Below are 21,832 nucleotides of genomic sequence, written 5' to 3' on the forward strand. Positions count from 1 at the left end.
CATGCCAGTACGGAATATATTAATATATAAATATATATATGAACGGTATAAATCTATTTTATTGACTCACCCACGCATTGGGAGAGAACATGAGCCAATTGGTGTTCTGCGACTTCCCTGATAAAAATTTTTTATAGAAACACCGTATGCATGTTACTGAAGTTTTAATTTATCAAAAAATCTATGTATTATATTCCACAAAGCATACACATTAATTGCATCTCTTTCCTGCAAGTAAATAACTGGTTTGAAAGCGCAGACGAGAGTTAAAGGAATCACGACACACATCGTTTATAAATTTTGCCCTAAGTGGAAAATTAGTTTCACGTTCGCATGATGAATTCATGCATGATAATCTACGGTCTAACAAGTTATTTTAACCATAAAAAAAATGATCAACTGACCGACATATGTGAATGTATTACCTTCTCCTTTTGCTTCTTGATCGGGCTAGGCCGTCGGTCTATGTGCTCTATATCGTCAGGAAGCATTTCAGGCTCGTAGCTCATGGTATGCCGTTTGCTTGGCTCGGAACCGTACGTTTCCACTGGCTTGGGTCCACCTAATGCTGTGTAAGGCAGTCACACTACTTCAACATCTTAGTATAGTACAGACTTAGAAGCATGATTGTAAAAAGGCACTTGTGGTTTATACAATGAATATTCTTTCGAAAGAGAGTAACATTTTCTTAAAACAATTACATTCAATCGAAAAATGATGCCGCTCTAATGATGAAAACTCATGCTCTTGCAAACTGAGAGTCTTAACGAGATATTTTTAAATCAGGCATACCTCTGAATAAAAATATTGTATTAATTGTGGCAATTAAAGTCTTCACTAACAAATTATCATCATTAAATGTATTGAAACTTGAACATGTGTGTATGTGTGCGCGCGCGCATTCAAGTTTCAATGTATGTGTTAATAATGATAATTTAGTGAAGACTTTAATTGCTACAATTAATACAATATTTTCATTCCGAGGTATGCCTCTGTGTGTGTGTGTGTGTGTGTGTGCGCGCGCGCGTGTGTGTACACACAAATATCACACATTCAATAGGAATTTTCTTTACCATCCATGCTTCTGGACGCGAGTCGTCGGCCACTCAAAGATCTCTCGAATTGCGGAGGTTGTCTATCGATAGGAGTCTTTTTCGTTTCGTAATGAGTTCTTCCAGAATATCGAAAACGGGATCCCAGATGCGGAATCAATCCCACTTTCTTCACAGGCTCCGGACTCATAAGCCTATAGAAAAAAAAAATAGAATGTCTCGTCTAATTAAGGTGTCGTGAATAAAAAAAAAAAGACTACCAATTACAATTATTACTTGCCTGAAGAAAGTATGATGCTCCACGCAAACTTTCCACAGCTTTTTCGCTGCTCTGTGATTTGCCAATTTGAATCCAATTGTGGACTCGAACTGTTCGAAGTCACCCGGTCTGATTTTAATGTAGAAATTATGTCTCTTGTAAGATATCTTTAATATCTTTGGCCAGGCGAATCTATTAATTCTTAAACGATCCCTATAAACAAGAAGACCCGAAGCGCATACGCCCAACATTATATCAACGCCTTCCGAATCCTTGGCTGGATGAAGATCCACACCGTACATAGCTAGCTTCTTTGCATTTTCCAGATAATGCAGTTCGGCTTCGGCTGGTGTTTGACCTCTGAAAGACAAAATATCGGTCAGTTAACAACAAGCGATATATCGTTATTGAAGAAGCGACAAGCATCCGCGCTCAAAGTAAAACTAACTTGTGCGTTTTGTGGAGGTCCATCACTTTCTCGACTAATTCGGGCGTTTGGTTGGGTGCGAATTTAAAATCCTTTAAATAGGTCCTTCCATGCTCTTCAGGATCGTAATCTCCGACTTCTGATTGAACTAGATAAGAGCCCAAGAGCGCGTGTGTCACGAAGGAGCAAAGCAAGCGCCCTGTAATGATGTCGTTTCTGATTTGCAAGCACAGCTGATAACGAGTGATGTCTTCCTGTAATTGCGCCGGATCCGGCGGATAGAATTTCACCTCGAAATTAAACTTCCACGGCTCGGCTAAAAACCATATGCATTAACGTTAGAAAAAAAAACCAGTCCGGCGTATCGTTATCCTTTATTATGCACAACAACGATCTCCTTTGTGATTTTCGTACTTTTTACAAATTTTGTGACCCTTTTGTAAAGATCCAACCAATTGCGCGGATCGTGTCTGTCTTCGTAGATAAGACCGAAGTAATCCTTCTCCAGCAAATTCATACTTTGACAAATCAGGTCGAGAAGTTCTTGGCCCTTGGCCTTTCTCTGCAATAGGTCCGATATTTATGAATAATTGTAAAATAAATATTTTTTTTTCTTCGTCTACAGACGTTACAGACGTTAGAGCAAATATTTCCACGACTCACATCGATGTAGAAATCCTTTACAGTGCCATCGAGGAGGGTGATTTTGGCGAGAGCCAGTTTTCCCTTGTTAACCGGGCTCTTTGTCGGAGAATTCGTGTCGGTTCCATTTTCCGCGGTCGCTTCTGGCGGAGCAGCGACCGTTTTCTGTTCCTCCGGCATGTTTTCGCTCTATATTTGTACCTGAAATTAAATACACGAGTTTAATTTTCGCACAGCGTTGAATTAAAATACTTGTAAAAAAGAAAAACACGTACTCTAATAATTAATATTTCAGTGAAAAAGCTGAGAAAAATCTTCCGCACTTCCACATTGCAAAAAAGAACAATTGTTTATTCAGTTTTAAGACATCGAAACATATTCAGCTGTAATAAAATTACTGAAGAGAAATAAAAAAAAAAAATTCTTCTCAACACGACTTATTTCAATACTCTTGAATTTCGACAGAGCGGAGAAAAACGCGTGTCGCCGCGATATATATATATATATATCTCTCTCCATAGATCCCTAATCTAAAGTCTAGACCAGAGGGTGTCACACAACGAAATAATCAATATTTTGCGAGGGTTCTCCAAGTGTACGCGCACTTCGCAGTGCACAACGCCGGTACGATCTCGTTTATTAATAAAGAACGTAGGTATACAGTTCTTGCTCGAGGGTTCGTCGAACCGCCGACTACGTAGGGTGCACATCCTTGAACTTCACAGCGAATAGAGCGACAAGGGCACATCTCGATTGCGCGTAAGCGCTTTTTTTTCTCATAAAAATAGCGCCCAGCTTTTATTTATAACTTTTTTTTATTTTCAATAGAAATAACGATAAGGTAAAAAGGACTTTTAATAGTATCACGAGTAAAAATAATCCTTTTCCTTCACGCAAACGTTTATTCGCGTTTCGTTTTCCTTCGATAACATAATATTTATAAAAAAAAATCCTAAACAGGAAGGAAAATTTTATGGATCTTTGAATGTCCTCGTTCATTTTATTTAATTGTAAAATTTCTTTGGAAGACTCTTTTTCATCATTTTCTGTCCAAATTACAAGTAAAAATTCATGCAAATTTGAGTCGGAAAAGAAATATTTCCAACTGCATAAAATTCTTTGAATTTGCCAAATTTTCGAGATTTAAATTTTTTTTATGAAGGCTTCGTCTTTTAAACAAATTGTACGACTTTTTTTCGCGAAGTTACAACAGTGCAAAAATCGACAATATTTCTACAGAAACTCAGCGATCTTTCAATTTCGCTTCAATTCCATTCCATTTGTTTATTTTGCTCAAATGCACGTGTGTGCAATAAAATAATACATCCGTAATATACGCAATTACAGGACTTCAAATATCGTGCGCGAAAGAGCGCTAAAGCAACAACCCTGACCGACACGCTCCGTGGAATATAGAATTTGCATCGTTGTCTGCAACTCGAGAGTAATCGTATAGCCTCGTTTGCCGGCATTGGACAAATAGTAATTCAGTCTCAATTGTGTGGAATCAGTGCCGCACAAAACGATCGTCGTTAACATTCCGAGGTGGGGAGAGAGAGAGAGAAGGAGAGCATCTAAGCGCTGGGAGACTCGCGGTTTCACGATCGCAGCCGTATGGAATTCGCACGCTCTCGGGGACACGCGAGGAATAAAAGAAAAATCGATGACGGAGCCTTTCGCCGATTAGACAACAATACAACAGCTTTACGCTTCTTGTCTGATTCGAGCGAGCGAGTCCGCGCGATTCATTAAAAGCTCAACGAATCGACGAGAAAAATCACGCAGAAATAGCGCTCGGCGCGCGGTGAAAGACAATAATGTCTTCATTAGCAATTTAAAACAGCTCTATGATATGCTCTGATGAGCATACGCGCGGCGAAAGATCTGCCTCCGTTGTGCACGCCGATTTTCAGCGCTTAGTTTTACAGTAAACAGAAAATTGCACTCGAAAAGGCCTAATCGCGATCAGGCCACAGTTTTCGCGAATCAATCTTTTCGATGAGGTAATCCGGTTTTGTGCGCGAGGCCCCGCCTTGCGCGTTTTACCGGAATTTACGCAACGAAATAGAAATAGCCGTGATTTTCATTGTACGAACGCCCAGAGACCCGCCGACTTCCTCCCGCGCGATTTGCGGCTTCCGACTCGGTCAAAAGGGGGGAGTTGCGCAACCCCGTGTCGAAAAATAATTGGCCGAGGTTTTCGGCCAGACGTGAGAATTGAAATTGACGGAGGAAAGAGAGAAGTGCCGTCATCGCTGGAAGCGGCCGCCGGCCTTTACACACGGCTCTTTACAGGACTGATGAGGTAATACACTGGCGATTACTGGTCGCAATAATGATGATTCGACGCAACGACGAACACGTTACGTTACGTGCGCGTACGTTGCTCCACTCAGCGAAAGACAATATTTCGCAGACGCACGAATTTATATCTCACACCTTTTCCAGTAAAACAATCCACCGACTAATGCAATTTCTTTCGCAACTCAAATCTGGACTACGCACTCGCCCATATTATGATACACGAGACTCTTGGGAATGAATTCTTTCGCGCATTCCATCGGTCAATTAATTTTTTCCATCTTTGGAAGAATTTTATCGAATCACTTGCGCGATCTATCAATTTCTAACTTCACAAGTGACTTCTTATTCGCTATATTCCTCGCAAGAATTGCGATTCTTCAATTCTCTCCGCAACGTGCGTTCCGAAGAATGTTGTGAAAGATTGATTAGAAATCAAAAAAAGTGCTACAGAGATCCCGGTGTCTCTTGTATCGTTAAGTACCTACACGAAAGAAGACTTCGCCAGTCGCGCGTGTCTCGCAAGACATAAATTCTTTCATTAAGACGATGTCGCCGAGGGACACGCACGGAAGAAGATCGGGTCGAGGAGGATGCATTGTGCGTGTGCGCGTGGGCGTGCGCCGGGGATCACACGACCGACCTCTCGTTCACAATCAGCCCTTTGACACACACGTCCGAGCCCGAGGCCTACGCGACGATTCTCAAAAGGAGAGAACGCCTGGGGAACAACGGAGCGGGACGAAGGAGAGAAGGAAAATCCCAACGGGCCTGCCGGCCTTTCGCGGGGATCCTTCAAATTTAAAGAGCGAAATGAGAGCAGACTGGCTTATCGCTGGAAGCGACGAGTCCAGCCCCCACCACTGGTCCTCTGCAATCTCCCTTTGCGAAACTCTTCCGCGACATCACACGGACAATAAATACGACGATTGGAAAAAAAAAAAAAGGAAAAACTTGATTGCAGCCAGAATTTTAATTCGCTCGAAGCAATCGATTTAGAAAAGAAGAAACAGAAATTGGATAGAAATTTAGTTCGTGCAATTTCTCTGAGAAGCTCTTCTTCTCAAAAATTGGAAAAGTCTCGCACGTTGTAACGTTAAAATTTTGATTTGCGAAAGCGCCATAAATGAATCCATTATTCTTGCGTGAATCATACGACACACGAACGAGAGACGACAATCGCCGTCGCGACGCGAGGGCAATGCGGAAGGGTTCGACGGGAGAGCGAAATTGCCGGAGGGTGGCAATAACGACTTCTACGAAACGTGCCTTACGGTCGACCGCACAACCCCGCCGCGGCTGATAACAGCGAGAAGATAAGGGTGTTCACGTATACAGTCGCAAAGTAAGTGGACGCGCCTTCTTTTATTTTATCAAAAAGCCGAAAAAGGCGATAAATAAGCGAGCTATTGATACCGTCGGTATATAAATAGAGCGGATTTGAAGAGGCTGAGAAACGAGATAAGAGAGCGAGGAGACGCTGGAGATCATTTTTATCAGTCCACCGTGAAGAAAAATGAAAAACCAGATAAAAAAAAAAGCGTGAGTAAAAATAATGCCTGATAAAAAAAGGAAGCGACACGTCCGTCGCACATTTCGAGGACAGAATATGTACCTGTGCCACTCTTTTGCAAACGTGGAATTGAAAAAGCGACTCTTATCGCATCGCCGTTACGTTCGCAGGAAGAATTCCGACGCTTTTTGCGCCTAACAAACGATCAACTCTTTCCTTTCATCGCACACAAAAACACAACTGGTTCCCCCGCAATGCTATTTTCCACGACGGTCTGGCGATTTTCAAGCTCTGTAAACGGTAGGCCGGCGAATGACAAAACAATTCTGTCAAGCGTGAGATTAAAGCGTGAAAGAGATCCCGTTGGCAGGTTTCTTTAATTTTTCTCCGAGTTTCTACGCTTTTGCGGCGCGCTTAGCGGAATCCATAATTGCGCGCTGAACAATCACACTTTGCAGGAAAACTTTATCCGTCACATCACGCGGTAATTGAACATTTCAGACGGCGTGTGCGCCTCGCTTCTCAAAATACTTTCATATTCTAGAGAGAAAAAAAAAATGGTCGACAAAAAGTACACGCTCGACGTTTTCTACAATCGAAAAATCTTACCGTCCTGCGTCTTATCGATGCGAAAAAATCGCGATGAAATATCTAGATACGGTTCGCGTTCCACAAGCATTGCCGGCGAAAAATAGCGATCGTTTGCAAAACGCGAGAGATGTAATTCCGCGACGGTTAACCTAGTTTTTCTTTCAACGCGACGTACGGTGGAAGGGAAGAGTATTTGTATTGAATGAACGGTATCTCGCGTTGCATTCCTCCGTGCCGAATGGAGACCTTCCTTTCTAGGATTTCGCGTGGCATGTTTTGCATGCGAAGAATTTATTCTCTCGATCGATCCACAATTATTTTCCTCATTCTCGTCCGTAATAATAATACAATTTTAATAGTTTATTATCGATCCACAATCATTTTCGTCCATTACATTTTTATTATAATGTATTAATAGAGTCTCCGATTTGTGAAATATTTAGCTACATTCATTAGTCGAGACATGAATTGTACATAAAAACTGCACAGAAAACCCGATGAACTTCGTATTCTAATAATTTACATTTTCTAATACTTTCCTTAACGCGTCATGACTGATAGCTTGGCGTTGAAAACAGCGAACACATGGCTTCGTGTTCTAACCTTGGACATCGTCACTAATAAATTAGACATGTTTCTCTCGGACGCCGCGGTGAACTACCGTTATTTTCGCCCGAGCTTCTGCGCGGATTAAAACAAACGAATGAATCGCGCCGAGTTTGCAAAAAAAAAAAAAAAAAAAATCGTACATTATAACATGCGCGTAGATCACGTCACGCGCAAGCACGCGTGACTCACGCTGAAGAGACACATACTTGCATGCGTATGACACGTAATTTATAATAATTACGAGGGCGTTTCTGTATTGTATCGACGTACGAGAGTATTATTGCGGAGAACGTCCTTCATCCTGTCGCACAATGGACTGTCGCATAGTTTTCGACAAACGCGGACTGCAGGATTATTTGTCATCCATGTAATTTTCGCGCTTGAAAGTTTGTTTTGTGATCTGTGCGAAAATTCGCTTAGAAATTTTAATTCAGATTTCTCATTACAGTTCGGAATGATTCGAACTTTTTTTCACAAAAATGTCAAAATGTAGATTGTTTATGAATTATGAGCAACGAAAAGCTTTTAATTAAATAAACACTATTTTATTTATTTTTTTTTTCTTTAATTTCGAATAAATCTTTCAATAGAAATTAATTAACTTTATGTGATTTTAGATATTTAAGAAAAAAAGTCAAAAAATAATATGGCATCTCATTAAATGTTTTCTGAGCAGAAAGATTGGCTTCAAAATCAGAACACACTTCGTGGCTTCTCGAATCCTTCGCTATTTCCTTTCTATGAATGACGCTACGTTTACACGATTATTTTACTGCATATATTTGCTTTTCTACCGTATTCCACGGATGTTTCGTTTAAAGAGATAAGATATACTTTATCCTACATATTACCTCACAGTCTACGCGCAAGATTCTGCCCTAGATATGAGAGAGAAGATAAATACAAATGCAGACCTTGGAAATATCGTGCCGCATTGCGCTTCTTTTTTTATTGCGTTCCCGCGGCCGTGCCGTCAGATTTGATTTATCCGGCTTGTCCCGCGGATGCAGATACGTGAAAATCGTCAAGCGGCAAAAGAAACGTCTCACGTCCCTGATTTCACGCTCTTTCCCACCTTTCAGTGGAAACGAAAGTGCGAGATCGCCGCGCGGTGAAAACGCGAATCATGTCCCGAGTCGTGCCAAGCGATAAAGGAAAAAAAAAGACAACGCGTCCCTAAAACACGACGAGTTTTCGCAGCCGGTGAAGTGTGTAAGACGCAGATTAAACGCGGGACAAATCCGTGACAGCGACGCAAACCAGGACGGGAAAGCCGTCGGATGACATTTTGAATAGCTTCGTGAAGAATGAAAACATAAAGTTCAGTTTCGATTATCTAGAAATTAAAATTAGTCGCTTTGCCGCTTTCTTTTTTTTCTCTTCTCTCCGCAAATCACGATTTATAGTTCGACTCAAACCACGGAATTTGGAGTGAAACGTGGAAAACTAGGAATGCAAAATCGAAAACGAACATATGGAAGAAAAATACGTTAAGGAAGAAAAATACGTTAACTTCGATTAGGTTTTAACGTCCGAGTCACATCCAAGTTCATCGTGAAATCGTGACACGTTAGTCACGATTAGTGCCACGTAGTAAACGTGACCACGCCTTATCTGCATTCAACTTCCAAGTATTCGAGACCGCGCTTAGATATCTCATCGTAACTACTTCCGCCGGGAACGCGCTTGTCACGCAGTTGTGTTCTTTAAATTCGATTAATATAAATATATTTAAGAGGAATTAAAATCGCGTCGCTTTAAAAGCTCTGATAAGCTACAGAGTGATTATTTTTCCAACGTCAATTAACTTTCCACGGTTCGAACTTGTCGACAGAATCGCTGGAGAATAATAAAATGTCACCAAAGGAGAAAAAAAAATATTAAACTTTTCTCTCTTTTGTCGACGATGTCTCATTCATGTTGACAACTTTGTCGACGAGTTTTAATGGTCCGTTAATCGGCGTTGGAAATGGTCGCTATAGTGTTGCAATAAGAACAGAATAAAAGAATTAAAAATATCTGCTCAAAAAAGAGCTCAATACGTTAACACTCGTAATTCCGTTTAAAAATATCCGAGAATATTGTGGCGATTAAAATTATCGGTCAAAGTATAAAAGTAAACCACGTGTAATAAAGGGAAAAAAATTGTCGCATTCAATATTTCAAGTTAATTCTAGTGAACAGTATAAAGTTTCTGCTCTAACGGACTTAGATTCCCTTTTAAAATAATCCAAGAGTTCAGTGAGCCGTGCACTTTGAGCTGATCGTGATAAATAATTGCGATTCGTACTTGATAATCGAGCCACTCCCGTTTTCGAATAATTGTATTTTCGAAGATTGAATCGTCGGATAAGCGCGAGCTAAGAACGAAACAAAGAATGTTACTTCTTCATGTTTCTACACGATGTTACAGCAATTTAGCTCGAAGCGCAGTCGATAATTATCGTATCGGTAATTTGATAATATGCATCAGCGACGGTGGTTATTGCATTAAGCGCTCCAGACACGATATAGTAATGTGTTACGGAAACGATCCTACCACATACATTGCAGAATTGTGGAATAATTTACGAAGTAAATTGGTTACATTAAAAAAAAAAAAAAAAAAAAAACTACTCTCTCAAACAAGTATCGCCAGAAATCTCTCAACGTTAAAATAAACATCAAATCAATTGATTAAATTACATTAACATTCTATAATTAATATACTCTATATTAATATTCTATAATCATTAGTGCAGTCGCTCAATCGATTAGCATATTTGCTTTTAACCAAAAAAAATTATCATTTTCTATTCGTAAAATTCTTTTCTTTACAGCAGAGACATCGCAGTTGACGAAGCCGCGTCGGCAATCAAACAGGCGTTATCACTCATATCCCACCGCGATCGAATGATAATCGTATCTACATTAGACGCGAGCACCCACGTTCATCGTGAAGAATCGCCGGATTACGGCGTAGCGTAAACGATATTACTAGGGCATTCGCGCGACAATTGTATTCAATGCCATCTCCCATACGGTATTATTACCGGGCTGTAATAGTCGCACGTCTGATTCCACCGGCCTCCTCCGCCGCGATATCAGATTCCTTTCAATTCGAATGACGTCACCGTGTTCGCACGCATTCATTTAGCGAACCGCTACGACGACAACCGATGCGACTTGGCGCGGGCGGAGCTCGGGCTTTATGGTGCAAGCATTTCATCTTGATCGCCGAGGATACAAAGCGAATGCAACGCGCCGCGTGCTCGAGATGCACCGATAACGATTAAAATGCACGTCAAATGCACCTTCCAAGATTGCAAAGCTGACATCCCAAAATGCGAATTTTTATAAAAACTTACGAAGCATTTAATTGTCCACAATTTGACCATGCATAATTTTTTTTGCAGAAAGAAATGCAAATAAAAAATTTCATCGCATCTATTTTCTCGTTTTCTTTTCATGTGTTGCGAAATATCGAGCACATGTTACTTTAGCACGTTGATCGAAATTTGCGAAGTATTAAATTCTCAAAATACACACGCTTAGATCATCGTCGGGAATTCGCGGCAGTGAAGATTGTGATTTCTTTAAAAAGCGGATTAGAAAGTTTTCCCACGTAGAAGTAATTTTTTTTTTGGTGTCAAAAACGGACACGAGTGTGCGGAATCGCCGAGTTGCGCATATGTGTTTCTAGAACGAAGCGAAAAGCGTTAATCGATTCGACACGGCGATAACGATAAGGTTCGAACTACGCACAAAGCTGAAGTATTAGATCAACTTTGAGAAACCCAATGCTACCGTTTCCACCAGCTGCTCCCTCGCAGCGCACACCTGTACGCATCACGCATGCTTACGTGCGTGCACGCACTATGACACGAGTACCGGTAGCCGGCAGTTCCACGGACGGCTATAACGGCAACTGCGGCATTTCTTGACCAAAATTTACAACTTGATATCTATCGAAGGATAGAATCTCGCCAAATCGCGCATATCTTGTTAACGAATTACGCATTTTCTACAAAAATAGCTTTCTTCGAACACAGAAAAATACGAGGTGATTTCTTATAACCTTTTCGAATATGATACTGGCTTTAAAAATACTCACGTCACAATTTTGAGAAATACGAGGTCAAAGTTGTAAGAAAGAGTTATTTCGACATACTTCACCGTGTTAAAAGTTTTTTTAATAAAATATATTATTAGGACTTTCAACTCTCACGAAAGAGATTTTTTCTGTATATGATTAATGAGCAAGAAATTCCTAATAATATTCTTCATTTAAAAAAGAAAAACTAACACGATAAAATACGTCAAAATGTCATTTTTTACAACTAAACTTGAATCTCTCAAAATTGTGACATGACGGAGCATTTTTAAAGCGTCGAAAAAAACTGTAAAAAATGATACCTCGCATTCTAATATTTATTTTCGTCGAACCGCGTTATAAATAAATGAGAAAATAAAATTGCGTATTCTTACGGATAGATTGCTTCTTCCGCTTTGTGCGACGTTCGGAATCACGATCTTTTCAATCGGCGAAGCGCGAATGGAGCCGAAATGTGTGCGCAGCTCGAACGTCTCATCGATTACCGTAGAAAGCCACAACCACGTACGGAATGATGCGTCTTTCGAAAATAGTGCTCTGCAGTAAGACGCATAATTGACCCAATTGAACCAATACAGCGGTGGGTGTTTAAAAAGACGGTTAGACTCCAATCTTGCCAAGATTATTCATTCCTATGCAATCTGTGAAAATTTCGAATCACGTGCAATTAACATAGCATTCGTTTCACCCGCATTATTTACAGATGTATCCAATTAATATTTTAATCCATCGCGAAGTTAACAGAGAAAAATTCGTTCGAGACAGAAATCGCATAACATATCTCACGTTACACAACCTGTTGTACCAGTTATACAAAAATCCAATTCAGGGTCAACCGGTGCATATTTGCATCCTATTAGAGCAAAGGTTACGAGGCGGGGGGGGGGGGGGGACAAGCAAGAGAGAGAATGAAAGAAAGAGAAAGAACGAAATTGACGGAATCCGCGGGATAAAGTGACTCAGATACGTCTTTATCGTTTTAAAGCGGGGGCGGCGGCGAAGAAGCATCAGGCACTCAATGAGCGGTGCCTATATATACCGTGTAGAAAGTATCGAATGCGCGTGGCACACTATCGAGAAGCATTTTTGCCCTCCGGGTCGGTCGTTGAAACAGGAATGGTGCACGGTGCTGCGGGAGAAACAGCGGAAACTGGGGGCAGCTCGCATAAACGCTTCGTTAAAGCTCGAAATCGCGTTAACATGACGCATATTTTTTTGCCCGAGCGAATCGAAGTCAAGATTGAGTGAATTAGATAAACACGAAAATGAAACAAAAATTAGAAGAATGAGATTTACGCGTATATTTAAAGGCTTGTCGTTGAAATATTTATAATAGTTCTAATATTCAATTTATAGAAATTGTGTCAATGAAAACTTACACGCTAATAATTATTTGATTGCAGATTAAAAATTTTATTCTGACAAAATTTGTGCCGTGAGTCGATCGCCTTGGAAAATTTGTCGAAGCACGCGACGAAAAGCTCGATAAAACTTGTATAGGACTACGCATTAGAGATTAAAGATTGCGCAATCACTCAACTAAATCTCAATATTTGACCTGTTTTATGCTGAATGAATTGCAATTTCCGATTCGCAATGCTCAATCTGTAAGCTGATATTTCACGCTCCTTCTCGTGGTCTTTAACTTAAAAGCGTGAAAGGCATGTATCTAAAAACCGATTGAAAAATTTCTGGATTTCCGCAATCAAAAACGTAATATTACATGAAAAATATATTTAGGCGCAAAACGCGGATTAGGCATTTGAAACATATATTTATTTCTCAGATAAAGCGACAAAGATTTAAGCGAATTAAAGAATTGGTTTGAATAAAATTTTAGAAAGATATTCTCGTTATTAAGTTTGCCGCGAGTGAAATTTTCTATGAAAAAAACTTCTTGCGAAACTCTCAAGCATCATCGTCATCGCGTTACGTCACTTGTGCACGTCCGCCTATTCGAGACACCCGGTATACGTGCGATCTCCCGTAACCGATCCGTACCCATCGACGCTCGATATCCGTCCCGGCCATACGATGCCTGTCGCACGTAACCCGTGCTTCCTTTTGTTACTCTGCGTGACTGTTATACATTTACTACTACATGTGTACTGCGCGCAGCGTGGCGGCGATTGGCATGAAAACAACGCGATCAACCGAGAGACGAGATAACCTTCGGATGAAATGAGTAGCTGTCACAATGTGTACACGAATCCAAAACAGTTATCAATCTCTTGCTAGAAAGAGGCATATATATATATATATAACGCGCCGTGTCTCGAACTTCACGAAATTTCGCTCTCCAGAGCGGATCAATGCATTCTGCATCCCTGACAACCGCCAGCCTTCAGGGCTCACAATAGTTTTCGCACCCCAAGTTTTGGTGCTCCCCCAACAAATGCAACCCTTGATAAGTGCTCTTAATCCCAGTTTTATTTAAAGAATCCCATCGAGTGAAAGAAGCTTGTCACCGCACATTTCGGTACGAAACGTGGAATACGAAAGCAAACATCGTTGATACAAAAAAAAAAAAAAAGAAAAGATGTATAATCGTACTTACAATCGTGTTCAAAATTGAATAGTTATTCGAACAAAAGCTACATTAGATGATGTATGACTATCGGTTTCAAAAGTATAATTGCTCTCGAGTATACTTATGTATGTGAATCGAAATGGCGATTATTTACGTTTAGCACTTATTGACTTGATCCTGAAGTTTTAACCTCGAACGACGAACGTCGTCGATTACTTGAGTGAAAAACATTCGTTGCGAGGAAAAGAGGTTACGGTACGAAGTCGCCGAATGCCCATCGGACAGTCGCGAAGGCATCGAGGCTCGAGATCCCGCGGGATCATTGCAATACATCATTCGCGATATCGTAAGGTGACACACTTACCTGTGGAATACGAGTGCGGCTTACAACGCGACGCACCGAGGAAGCCGCGTACGGCGAACAATGACACGGGCGATCGACAGGGGATGGGGCTTGGTCCTCAGCAGCCGGTTCTCGCTCCCGGACGAAAAACGGGCGCACCAACTACACCACTGTACCGCGGTGTTCACGTAAACAACTCTCGTTCAGATCCGATCGACGAAGCAACTCCCGGGATGCGCTGGATCACGAGACGACGCCGAATGCGGTGGCCACGGCCCTTATTGCCCGCGCCATTTTCAAATAGTTCCTTGGGAGCGCGACGGAGAAACAGTGTTTCGCGAGAGCGACGCAACGCGGACGCCGCCCCGACGACACTGCAACGGATTCTTCCTCTCCCCCGCTCTACTCTCGTGTGTTCCGCCGCGCCTAATCGCGAGACGACGAATGAAATCGCCCAGTAACGTTATTGCACCGTGAATACTGCTACGGCACTGTCCCACACTGGCCTCGATGCTCTTACGCACCCGTTATCATGGCCGACAGCGACTAGGAAAAGCGAAGTTTCTCTCGTGACGCAACCGAACAAATACGCCCAGTTACATGCGCATTTTCTCCGCTAGCTGGCGTTCACCTAAGACGGTAAAATAGAAATCCGTCAATATCGACAAACGGTATTTATCAACGATCGGTAATTATATAATTGATATGATAATGCGCGAATGTCATAGGTCTTCGCGCATGCACAAGATGACGAGCTGAGTGGCGGAGAGCTGTTTGGAATTGTTGTTTACAATCTTGCAGTCATACGTGACCTAAGTATCTCTGTTGCCACGTGTTAATATGTTACATAAAATGTATGATAAATTGAGGAATTATAAACGAGAATCAAGCAAACAACTTATCGGATCAGTCATTCTCACACGATAGTGCAATTTTTTTCTTTCTCATAAAATGGTTTTATTGCGGCCGTCAATTATAACAAATGCCTGATGATGTGTCAATATTATATAACTTTGTTATAATACATAATTTGCTGTTCGCAATAAGGTTAGTAAATCTTTGATTATTGTCAAGCGTAGTCAAAGTTCAGGATCTTATCACCAGTTACTTTGGCCTTTGTGAAGTTTAGTTGAATGAAAATAGCCTGCACAACTAACAGCCTATACGATTTTACTCTGTAAATATGTATATATATATATATATATGTTGTTTTTCTTTTTGACTTGCTTTTAGAAATATAACTTCTTTAATACAATGTTTAACAGTAATTAATATAGTTTCTTTTATATTAAATTTATAGTTGTGTTATATCACAACTTACTGGTAATGCATTTTGCATTAATATTTTAATTTTAATTTTTTATGATTGTTTCAAATTAAAATTAAAAATTGTCAAGTTATAAGACACATATTTTTTAGTTTTTACTTTGAGTTATATGTCTAATGTATAGTTCTTAATTGACAAAAAAATTAAATTATATATATTTATGCGCAAAAAACAAACAGCACTTATACAATAAGCAATGGGAAGTGAAGTTTGGAATGTTCTGGTGACGGGAGGTGCTGGTTACATTGGTTCTCACACAGTATTGGAATTATTGGAAGCAGGGTTTCAGGTGGTGGTAATAGACAATCTTATAAATGCGTACAAAGGTGAGGCATAGCAAACCATCTGAAAACAATGACACATATTTCATATATTTTGCTATAATATATAAACAATAAATTAAATAAATTGTATATATCGATATTCTTTTCACTTTTTATTCAATTTCAACACGTTTTTACCAGAAATGTAGTAAGATGCATGTAAATTAAAGTTCTAACAGTTATATCTAATAAGTTAGCACTGTTTTTCCATACATTAATATTCCATACATTGTAACATATAATTTTTATGTTATGTAATGTGCGTAACATAAAAATCCTATCTGTTTGTCAAGCTATCTCTCTCTCTCTCTCTTTCATATTCACAGACTTGAATTCTGAAAAACCAAAATGTCTTCTTATAGTAGAGAAATTAACAAATAAGAATGTTACATTTATTGACTGTGACATTACAAATATCAATGATCTGAGAGATGTATTTCAGAAGGTAAATAAATATATTTATCCTCTCTTAAATTTACTAATACATGATGCTGATAGCATGTGAGATTCAAGCTTTAAATATTGTTATTTTGTTGCAGCATACTTTCAGTTGTGTTATACATTTTGCCGCGTTGAAGGCAGTTGGCGAATCATGTCAGAAACCACTTGAATACTATAAAGTCAATGTCGCTGGTACAGTAAATATATTAGAAGTTATGCGGGAAAATAATGTGAAGCATTTCATTTATTCAAGTAGTGCCACAGTTTATGGTATACCTGAGCAACTTCCTTTAGTTGAAGACATGAAAACTGGCAATTGCACAAATCCTTATGGAAAAACAAAGTTTATGGTTGAAGAAATATTGAAGGATTTGTGTAAATCAGATGATGTATGTTTTACAACATTATTTAATAATATTGCAGTGTAAGCAGAACTTTAATAAGAATGATTGTTTTCAGGAATTTTCTGTTATATCTTTGAGATACTTTAATCCGGTTGGTGCACATTCCTCTGGTCAAATAGGAGAAGATCCGAATGGTATACCAAATAATTTAATGCCTTATATCGCACAAGTCTCTGTTGGAAAAAGAGATATGTTATATATTTATGGCAATGATTATGATACGCCTGATGGCACAGGTAAGATTATTTTTTATTGCAGGAAATATGATTAAGTTAAAGTCTTAATGTAAAAGCATTTATTATATAAAAAAGATCATGTACTGTAAAAAGAAGTTTATAATAATTATAATTAAATTTTTTTATCTATAATCTACAGGAGTACGTGACTATATTCATATTGTCGATCTAGCAATAGGACATGTGAAAGCAATGACTTATCAAAAAACTTGCAATCCAATGGGATTTAAGGCGATAAATCTTGGCACTGGAAAGGGCTACTCTGTTCTTGAAGTAATACGTGCATATGAGAAGGCATCTGGAAAGAAAATACCATACAAAATAGTTGAACGTAGACCGGGCGACATATCCGCTAGTTACGCGGATGCTAGTGTCGCTAATAAAGAATTGGGCTGGACTACTACGAAAAATTTGGATGACATGTGTAAGTTATAATAATAAACAAATTAACAGCATTATAAGAATTACGTGCCATTTCAGTGATTTCAGGATTCATTATAATATTCTAAAATGAAGACTGTTGATGTTTCAGGTGCAGATACGTGGAAATGGCAACAAAACAATCCGAATGGTTACAAAAACTAATCATCATTATCTATTATATCTAAATAACTAATAAGTTAAAAGGTATCATATTTTGCCTTCTACATATCGAAATGGAGAAGAAACATGGTGGTATACAGTTACCAAAGTTTAGACCAAAGCATAAGAAGGTTTTATCTTTTGTTATATGAAACAAATTTAATATGTATGTAATGTAAGTTTAAAAAGATCTAGTGTTGAAAATATTTTGTTCAATATTTAGCACACTAAAGGAATATTTGATGAATATGTTAATACTGAGTACGTACATTGCAACTATTTTATCATTGTAACGTGCCATTTTAAGCAGTCGCACAATATATTTTATAAAAGAATATGTATATACGCAATATATGTATATAAGTATATGAAAAAAATATATATAAAAATTTTTCATTAAACTCTATATTTGTTGATGCATCAGCAAAAGTTTTTTTTTTCAATTATATGTAATTTCTCATTTCAATTTGTTAAATTTTATTGACTATAAAGGGTGCGTTCTGAAATATGCTGACAGTACTGCTGCTAAAATCAATGCATTCCATGATGGATTCAAAGGTAATAACCAATCACATTCGACTGCTAAATGAGCGGTTGCAATACTGGATGCACCGGATGCACCCTATGACGCACCCAAAGTATATAAAAATTGATAGAGCGGCTATGATACGATAGGTAACTGATTTAGTCAGTTGACTGCGATTTCTCATATCTGTCAGGTTCATGGTTCAGCAGATGGTATATTGACAGTTCGAAAATCAGCTGATCGTTGATCACAAAGTTAAAAAGAAAAAAAAGAGAAATCAATAACATCAGTAAATCAGCTGTATTCAACAAAGAGATAAACAATTGTAAAACATGGGGATTTGAAGAGAGCAGGTTAGGACAATTTATTATTATTACAATTTAAAATAAAATGTTCGAGCATTTGCTCTTGTAAAGTGTTTATTTATACTAATAATTGTTTAGTTTGTACTATAGTATACACGTTGCGACGGTTATATCTATTATGGATTCCTCAAAGGATGAAGTGCAAAACGAGTCGGCGTTGATCGAGAGTCTGCCAACCGAACAGAATTCGAGATGCGAATCGCCGAAACGCGGCACCACGCTCTCCACTAGCACTAGCAGTTTCGAAGCGTTGGATCCGCACGATCCGAATCTGAGTCGCTTAGCGAATACGATGTTCCAGAAAACTGGCGAGTACTTACAGGAGGAGCTCACTGCCACTCATGCAGATTACCGATTACTGGAGCGCTTGAACAAAGAGACCATCGCCAAGTACACGGAACTAAAGGTTATTTCATCGAATGTGGTGCAGTCGTTGGACTCGTTGAACGACAAGTATCAAAAATTGCAACCAATCCTCGATAACATCAATCAGATCGACGACAGTGTTAATAAGTTGGAGCAAGCTGCATACAAGCTTGCAGCATATTCGAAACGATTGGAAGCCAAGTTTAAGGATCTTGAAAGAGATGCAAAAAACAATTAAAATTGTAAATTGTCGATGAAAAAAATATATAAACCATCTATATGTACTTATATAAAATAGAATATCTTAGATACCAATATATTATTACTATGGAGAATTAATACTAGATTAATTCTATATTATATAACATTAATATTATATGAAAACAATAGTTAAAAAGTGTCTTTTGTACATTCTATTTATTAGTACATCAGATTATGTCTTAGAAACATCCTATAAAACTGTAGTGTTCTTTTGCATATCGCATGTTTAATTTTTTATAATTAGTTTATGGATTAAGTGATCTTATTTAATGCTCAATCAAGCATTTCTTCTGCAATATATCGATATACTTCACAATGTGCCTGGACAATGATTGTACAACTGTAAATATATTTAATGTACACTAAAAAATAAATTATTATATCTATATTTAACGAAAGAGATTAATATTTATATACAGTTGATATAACGTTAATACGAAGAGAAACGTAATATCTGTCTCATACAGTTCGTGATTCGAGAATATTGTATTAAATCGTTTCTAATTTTAACAATAATTTTATATTGAAATAGTATGACAAGTTAGGTAACAGATAATATATGTATGTATGTATGATCAAATGGATAATCCATGGATATTAATCGATAATTATCGTTATGCCAAGTGATATCATATTATAACCATAAATATAAATTACCAAATACAAATAAAATTAATTTAGGATTTGTAATTATAAAATATTGCATTGTCTAGTTACACTAAAATATCTATGTTACGAACATCAGAAGGTCAAAGGAATCGATTGTTCTCCAATATGATCTTCCAAAGCATCATAATACATAGATATATTCTAGACGATTGTAATGAAGAAAGCTGTATTGATTCTATAGTTGCCAAAAACAGGCCGATGTATGCCTATGGATAATATTTAGCAATCTAAAAAATTGCCAGCCATCAACAGCTCTAAGGCAATCTCTGGTGCAATAGGAAACTCCGGTATTTCTGTACTGCTGTTTGTGTAGCGCACTTTGTAAGTGAAATACATGCAGACTTTTTGTAACACATGAGACCTATAAAAACAGAAATAAACTTGGTTAAATTATTGCTGTGTATAAAGATAAAAATATAATCAATGTCGTTTTATGATAAAAAAAAATCAGAAAAAAACACTCTGTATCTATTATATATATTATATTTACGGAATTTCTCGAAAATTGACTTCATTGGCTTCATTTTCTGCAAACTGACCGGGACCACTTAACATTGCTTTGATAGTACCACTCGTTAATGCATGTTCTCGTTTAACTATAAACTCATGTCCGTCACTACTGACCAGCTTCACATACATTGCATTTGGTCCTTCACAACCTCCGTAAACAGGACCGCTTTCTTGCTAAAATTTTCAAAAAATTAACCGCATTACTTTATAATGTATACATATTTCAATCATAAATTTTCTGTATTCAAAAATATCAATACTAAATAACAATACTGGAATAATAATAAAATGAGAACAGCAGGCTAAAGAAAAGAAATCATCTGTAACAGCAAAATTTAATTTGCTGAAATAGGTACCGCATGCAGGTCTTTAGATGATCTGCCCTCTTCTTCTTCAGTTTTAGCGACACTTGCTTCTCCATTGGGCTTAATCCAAAGAAAGATTAATATTATTTTACCATAAGCTTTCAGCTTTCCGGAAAGGAAATGAGTAAATTCTCAAAGTATAACAGCAACCCAATATGTACATTATTATTATGAAAATACATTGTTATACACATATCCCGATCATCATGCAAATAAAAACATGCAAATAAAGTTGTTTTAAACATACCTTTTCAGCTTGCATGTTGACATCAGTCGACATGTTTGCTATAGTGTAAATACTCTCCTTAAAAAAACAGAAATATATATAAATTATAAATATAAAAAAATTAATTAATTATAATATAACATTAGAAAAGAGCATAAAATTATGATTTGCTCACAAAACTGTAAGAAAAATTATTTAGACATTATTATACAGTATAAAAAATGAGAAGAACTCTTGTATATCAAGAAGTAAATTCACATTAGTTTTATCTCAATTATGTTAGGTTAGGTTAAGTTTGATGTAAAAATCTTGTAACTTGTTACGCAAAATATTAGAATTCACTTGAAATATAAATTGAAATTGTACAAAAGTTACTTTACGACTTTGATAACATGTATATCTCCAGATTTTTATTCACCATTGATAACGATTTAATATCTAGAAACAGTTCGTTCAACGTGCTTTGTCATTATATTTGCTATTATATTGCTATTCAATTTCTACCTGATCGTGATAACAGTCAGTCAAGCACTTTACAAATTCCGAATTATGTTCAACATATTATAAAATAATAAACAATCTTACGTACCTCACAACAAACAATAAAAGTTTAGTTAAATCAGACTTTTTAATCACAGTAATGTTCCACGGTACACACGTATAAGCCAATTAATACCATCAAATACCATACAACTGCAATACAGCCACTGAATATTGGAAGTTATGATGATAAACATATGATGGAAACTATAGATGTAGTATAGACCATTGAGCTCTATATACTGGAGAAAAGGAGTGGGGGTTTCCCTAGGCAAAAGAGAGAGCTATATTGCCATGGAGTATCTTTCTTCGTCACCCCTTTTACTTGGTA

The 21,832-nt window shown here is 37.9% G+C and overlaps 4 protein-coding genes across 13 annotated transcripts in view; 2 read left to right on the forward strand and 2 right to left on the reverse strand.

Annotated features, from left to right (window-relative positions):
* LOC105672205 (protein 4.1 homolog) overlaps positions 1-14,962 on the reverse strand; it is a 26,713-nt gene extending 11,751 nt beyond the window's left edge. For 3 of the 4 annotated variants that reach the window (XM_012366977.2, XM_012366979.2, XM_012366975.2), the window contains exons 1-7: positions 14,382-14,962; positions 2,402-2,581; positions 2,153-2,300; positions 1,760-2,054; positions 1,333-1,671; positions 1,074-1,246; positions 426-568 (exon numbers count right to left, since the gene is read on the reverse strand). In XM_012366977.2, the coding sequence (XP_012222400.1) occupies positions 426-568; positions 1,074-1,246; positions 1,333-1,671; positions 1,760-2,054; positions 2,153-2,300; positions 2,402-2,560 (1,257 nt within the window). In that variant the 5' untranslated portion in view covers positions 2,561-2,581; positions 14,382-14,962. Of the gene's footprint in view, positions 1-425; positions 569-1,073; positions 1,247-1,332; positions 1,672-1,759; positions 2,055-2,152; positions 2,301-2,401; positions 2,582-11,861; positions 12,129-14,381 lie in introns of all 4 variants that reach the window. The other variant, XM_012366976.2, reaches the window with a different exon arrangement.
* A 125-nt stretch (positions 14,963-15,087) lies between these two features.
* Gale (UDP-galactose 4'-epimerase) lies at positions 15,088-18,074 on the forward strand. Of its 3 annotated transcripts, none has more exons than XM_012366982.2 (7): positions 15,088-15,407; positions 15,867-16,013; positions 16,373-16,455; positions 16,550-16,840; positions 16,911-17,091; positions 17,231-17,515; positions 17,624-18,074. In XM_012366982.2, the coding sequence occupies exons 2-7, from the start codon at positions 15,884-15,886 to the stop codon at positions 17,674-17,676; spliced, it is 1,023 nt and encodes a 340-aa protein (XP_012222405.1). In that variant the 5' UTR covers positions 15,088-15,407; positions 15,867-15,883; the 3' UTR covers positions 17,677-18,074. The 3 variants fall into 3 exon arrangements, with proteins under 3 accessions (XP_012222405.1, XP_012222403.1, XP_012222404.1); XM_012366980.2 differs by having other exon boundaries at positions 15,089-15,407; positions 16,337-16,455; XM_012366981.2 differs by having other exon boundaries at positions 15,396-15,537; positions 16,337-16,455.
* A 251-nt stretch (positions 18,075-18,325) lies between these two features.
* On the forward strand, positions 18,326-19,579 carry Blos2 (biogenesis of lysosome-related organelles complex 1 subunit 2). 2 transcript variants are annotated; one of them, XM_012367192.2, is made up of 2 exons: positions 18,326-18,552; positions 18,655-19,579. In XM_012367192.2, exon 2 carries the CDS (start codon positions 18,683-18,685, stop codon positions 19,166-19,168), a length of 486 nt encoding a protein of 161 aa, XP_012222615.1. In that variant the 5' UTR covers positions 18,326-18,552; positions 18,655-18,682; the 3' UTR covers positions 19,169-19,579. The 2 variants fall into 2 exon arrangements, with proteins under 2 accessions (XP_012222615.1, XP_012222614.1); XM_012367191.2 differs by having other exon boundaries at positions 18,329-18,552; positions 18,643-19,579.
* On the reverse strand, positions 19,331-21,743 carry EloC (elongin C). Of its 4 annotated transcripts, none has more exons than XM_012367194.2 (5): positions 21,551-21,743; positions 20,983-21,039; positions 20,727-20,795; positions 20,351-20,544; positions 19,331-20,221 (listed from the first exon to the last, which is right to left on the reverse strand). In XM_012367194.2, the coding sequence occupies exons 2-5, from the start codon at positions 21,013-21,015 to the stop codon at positions 20,080-20,082; spliced, it is 438 nt and encodes a 145-aa protein (XP_012222617.1). In that variant the 5' UTR covers positions 21,016-21,039; positions 21,551-21,743; the 3' UTR covers positions 19,331-20,079. The 4 variants fall into 4 exon arrangements, with proteins under 4 accessions (XP_012222617.1, XP_012222616.1, XP_012222619.1 ...); XM_012367193.2 differs by lacking the exon at positions 21,551-21,743 and adding an exon at positions 21,380-21,403; XM_012367196.2 differs by lacking the exon at positions 20,727-20,795 and having other exon boundaries at positions 21,551-21,741.
* Between the last annotated feature and the right edge of the window lie 89 nt (positions 21,744-21,832).

The sequence above is a fragment of the Linepithema humile genome, chromosome 4 (assembly GCF_040581485.1).
Source record: "Linepithema humile isolate Giens D197 chromosome 4, Lhum_UNIL_v1.0, whole genome shotgun sequence".
NCBI classification, from domain to species: Eukaryota; Metazoa; Arthropoda; class Insecta; order Hymenoptera; family Formicidae; genus Linepithema; species Linepithema humile.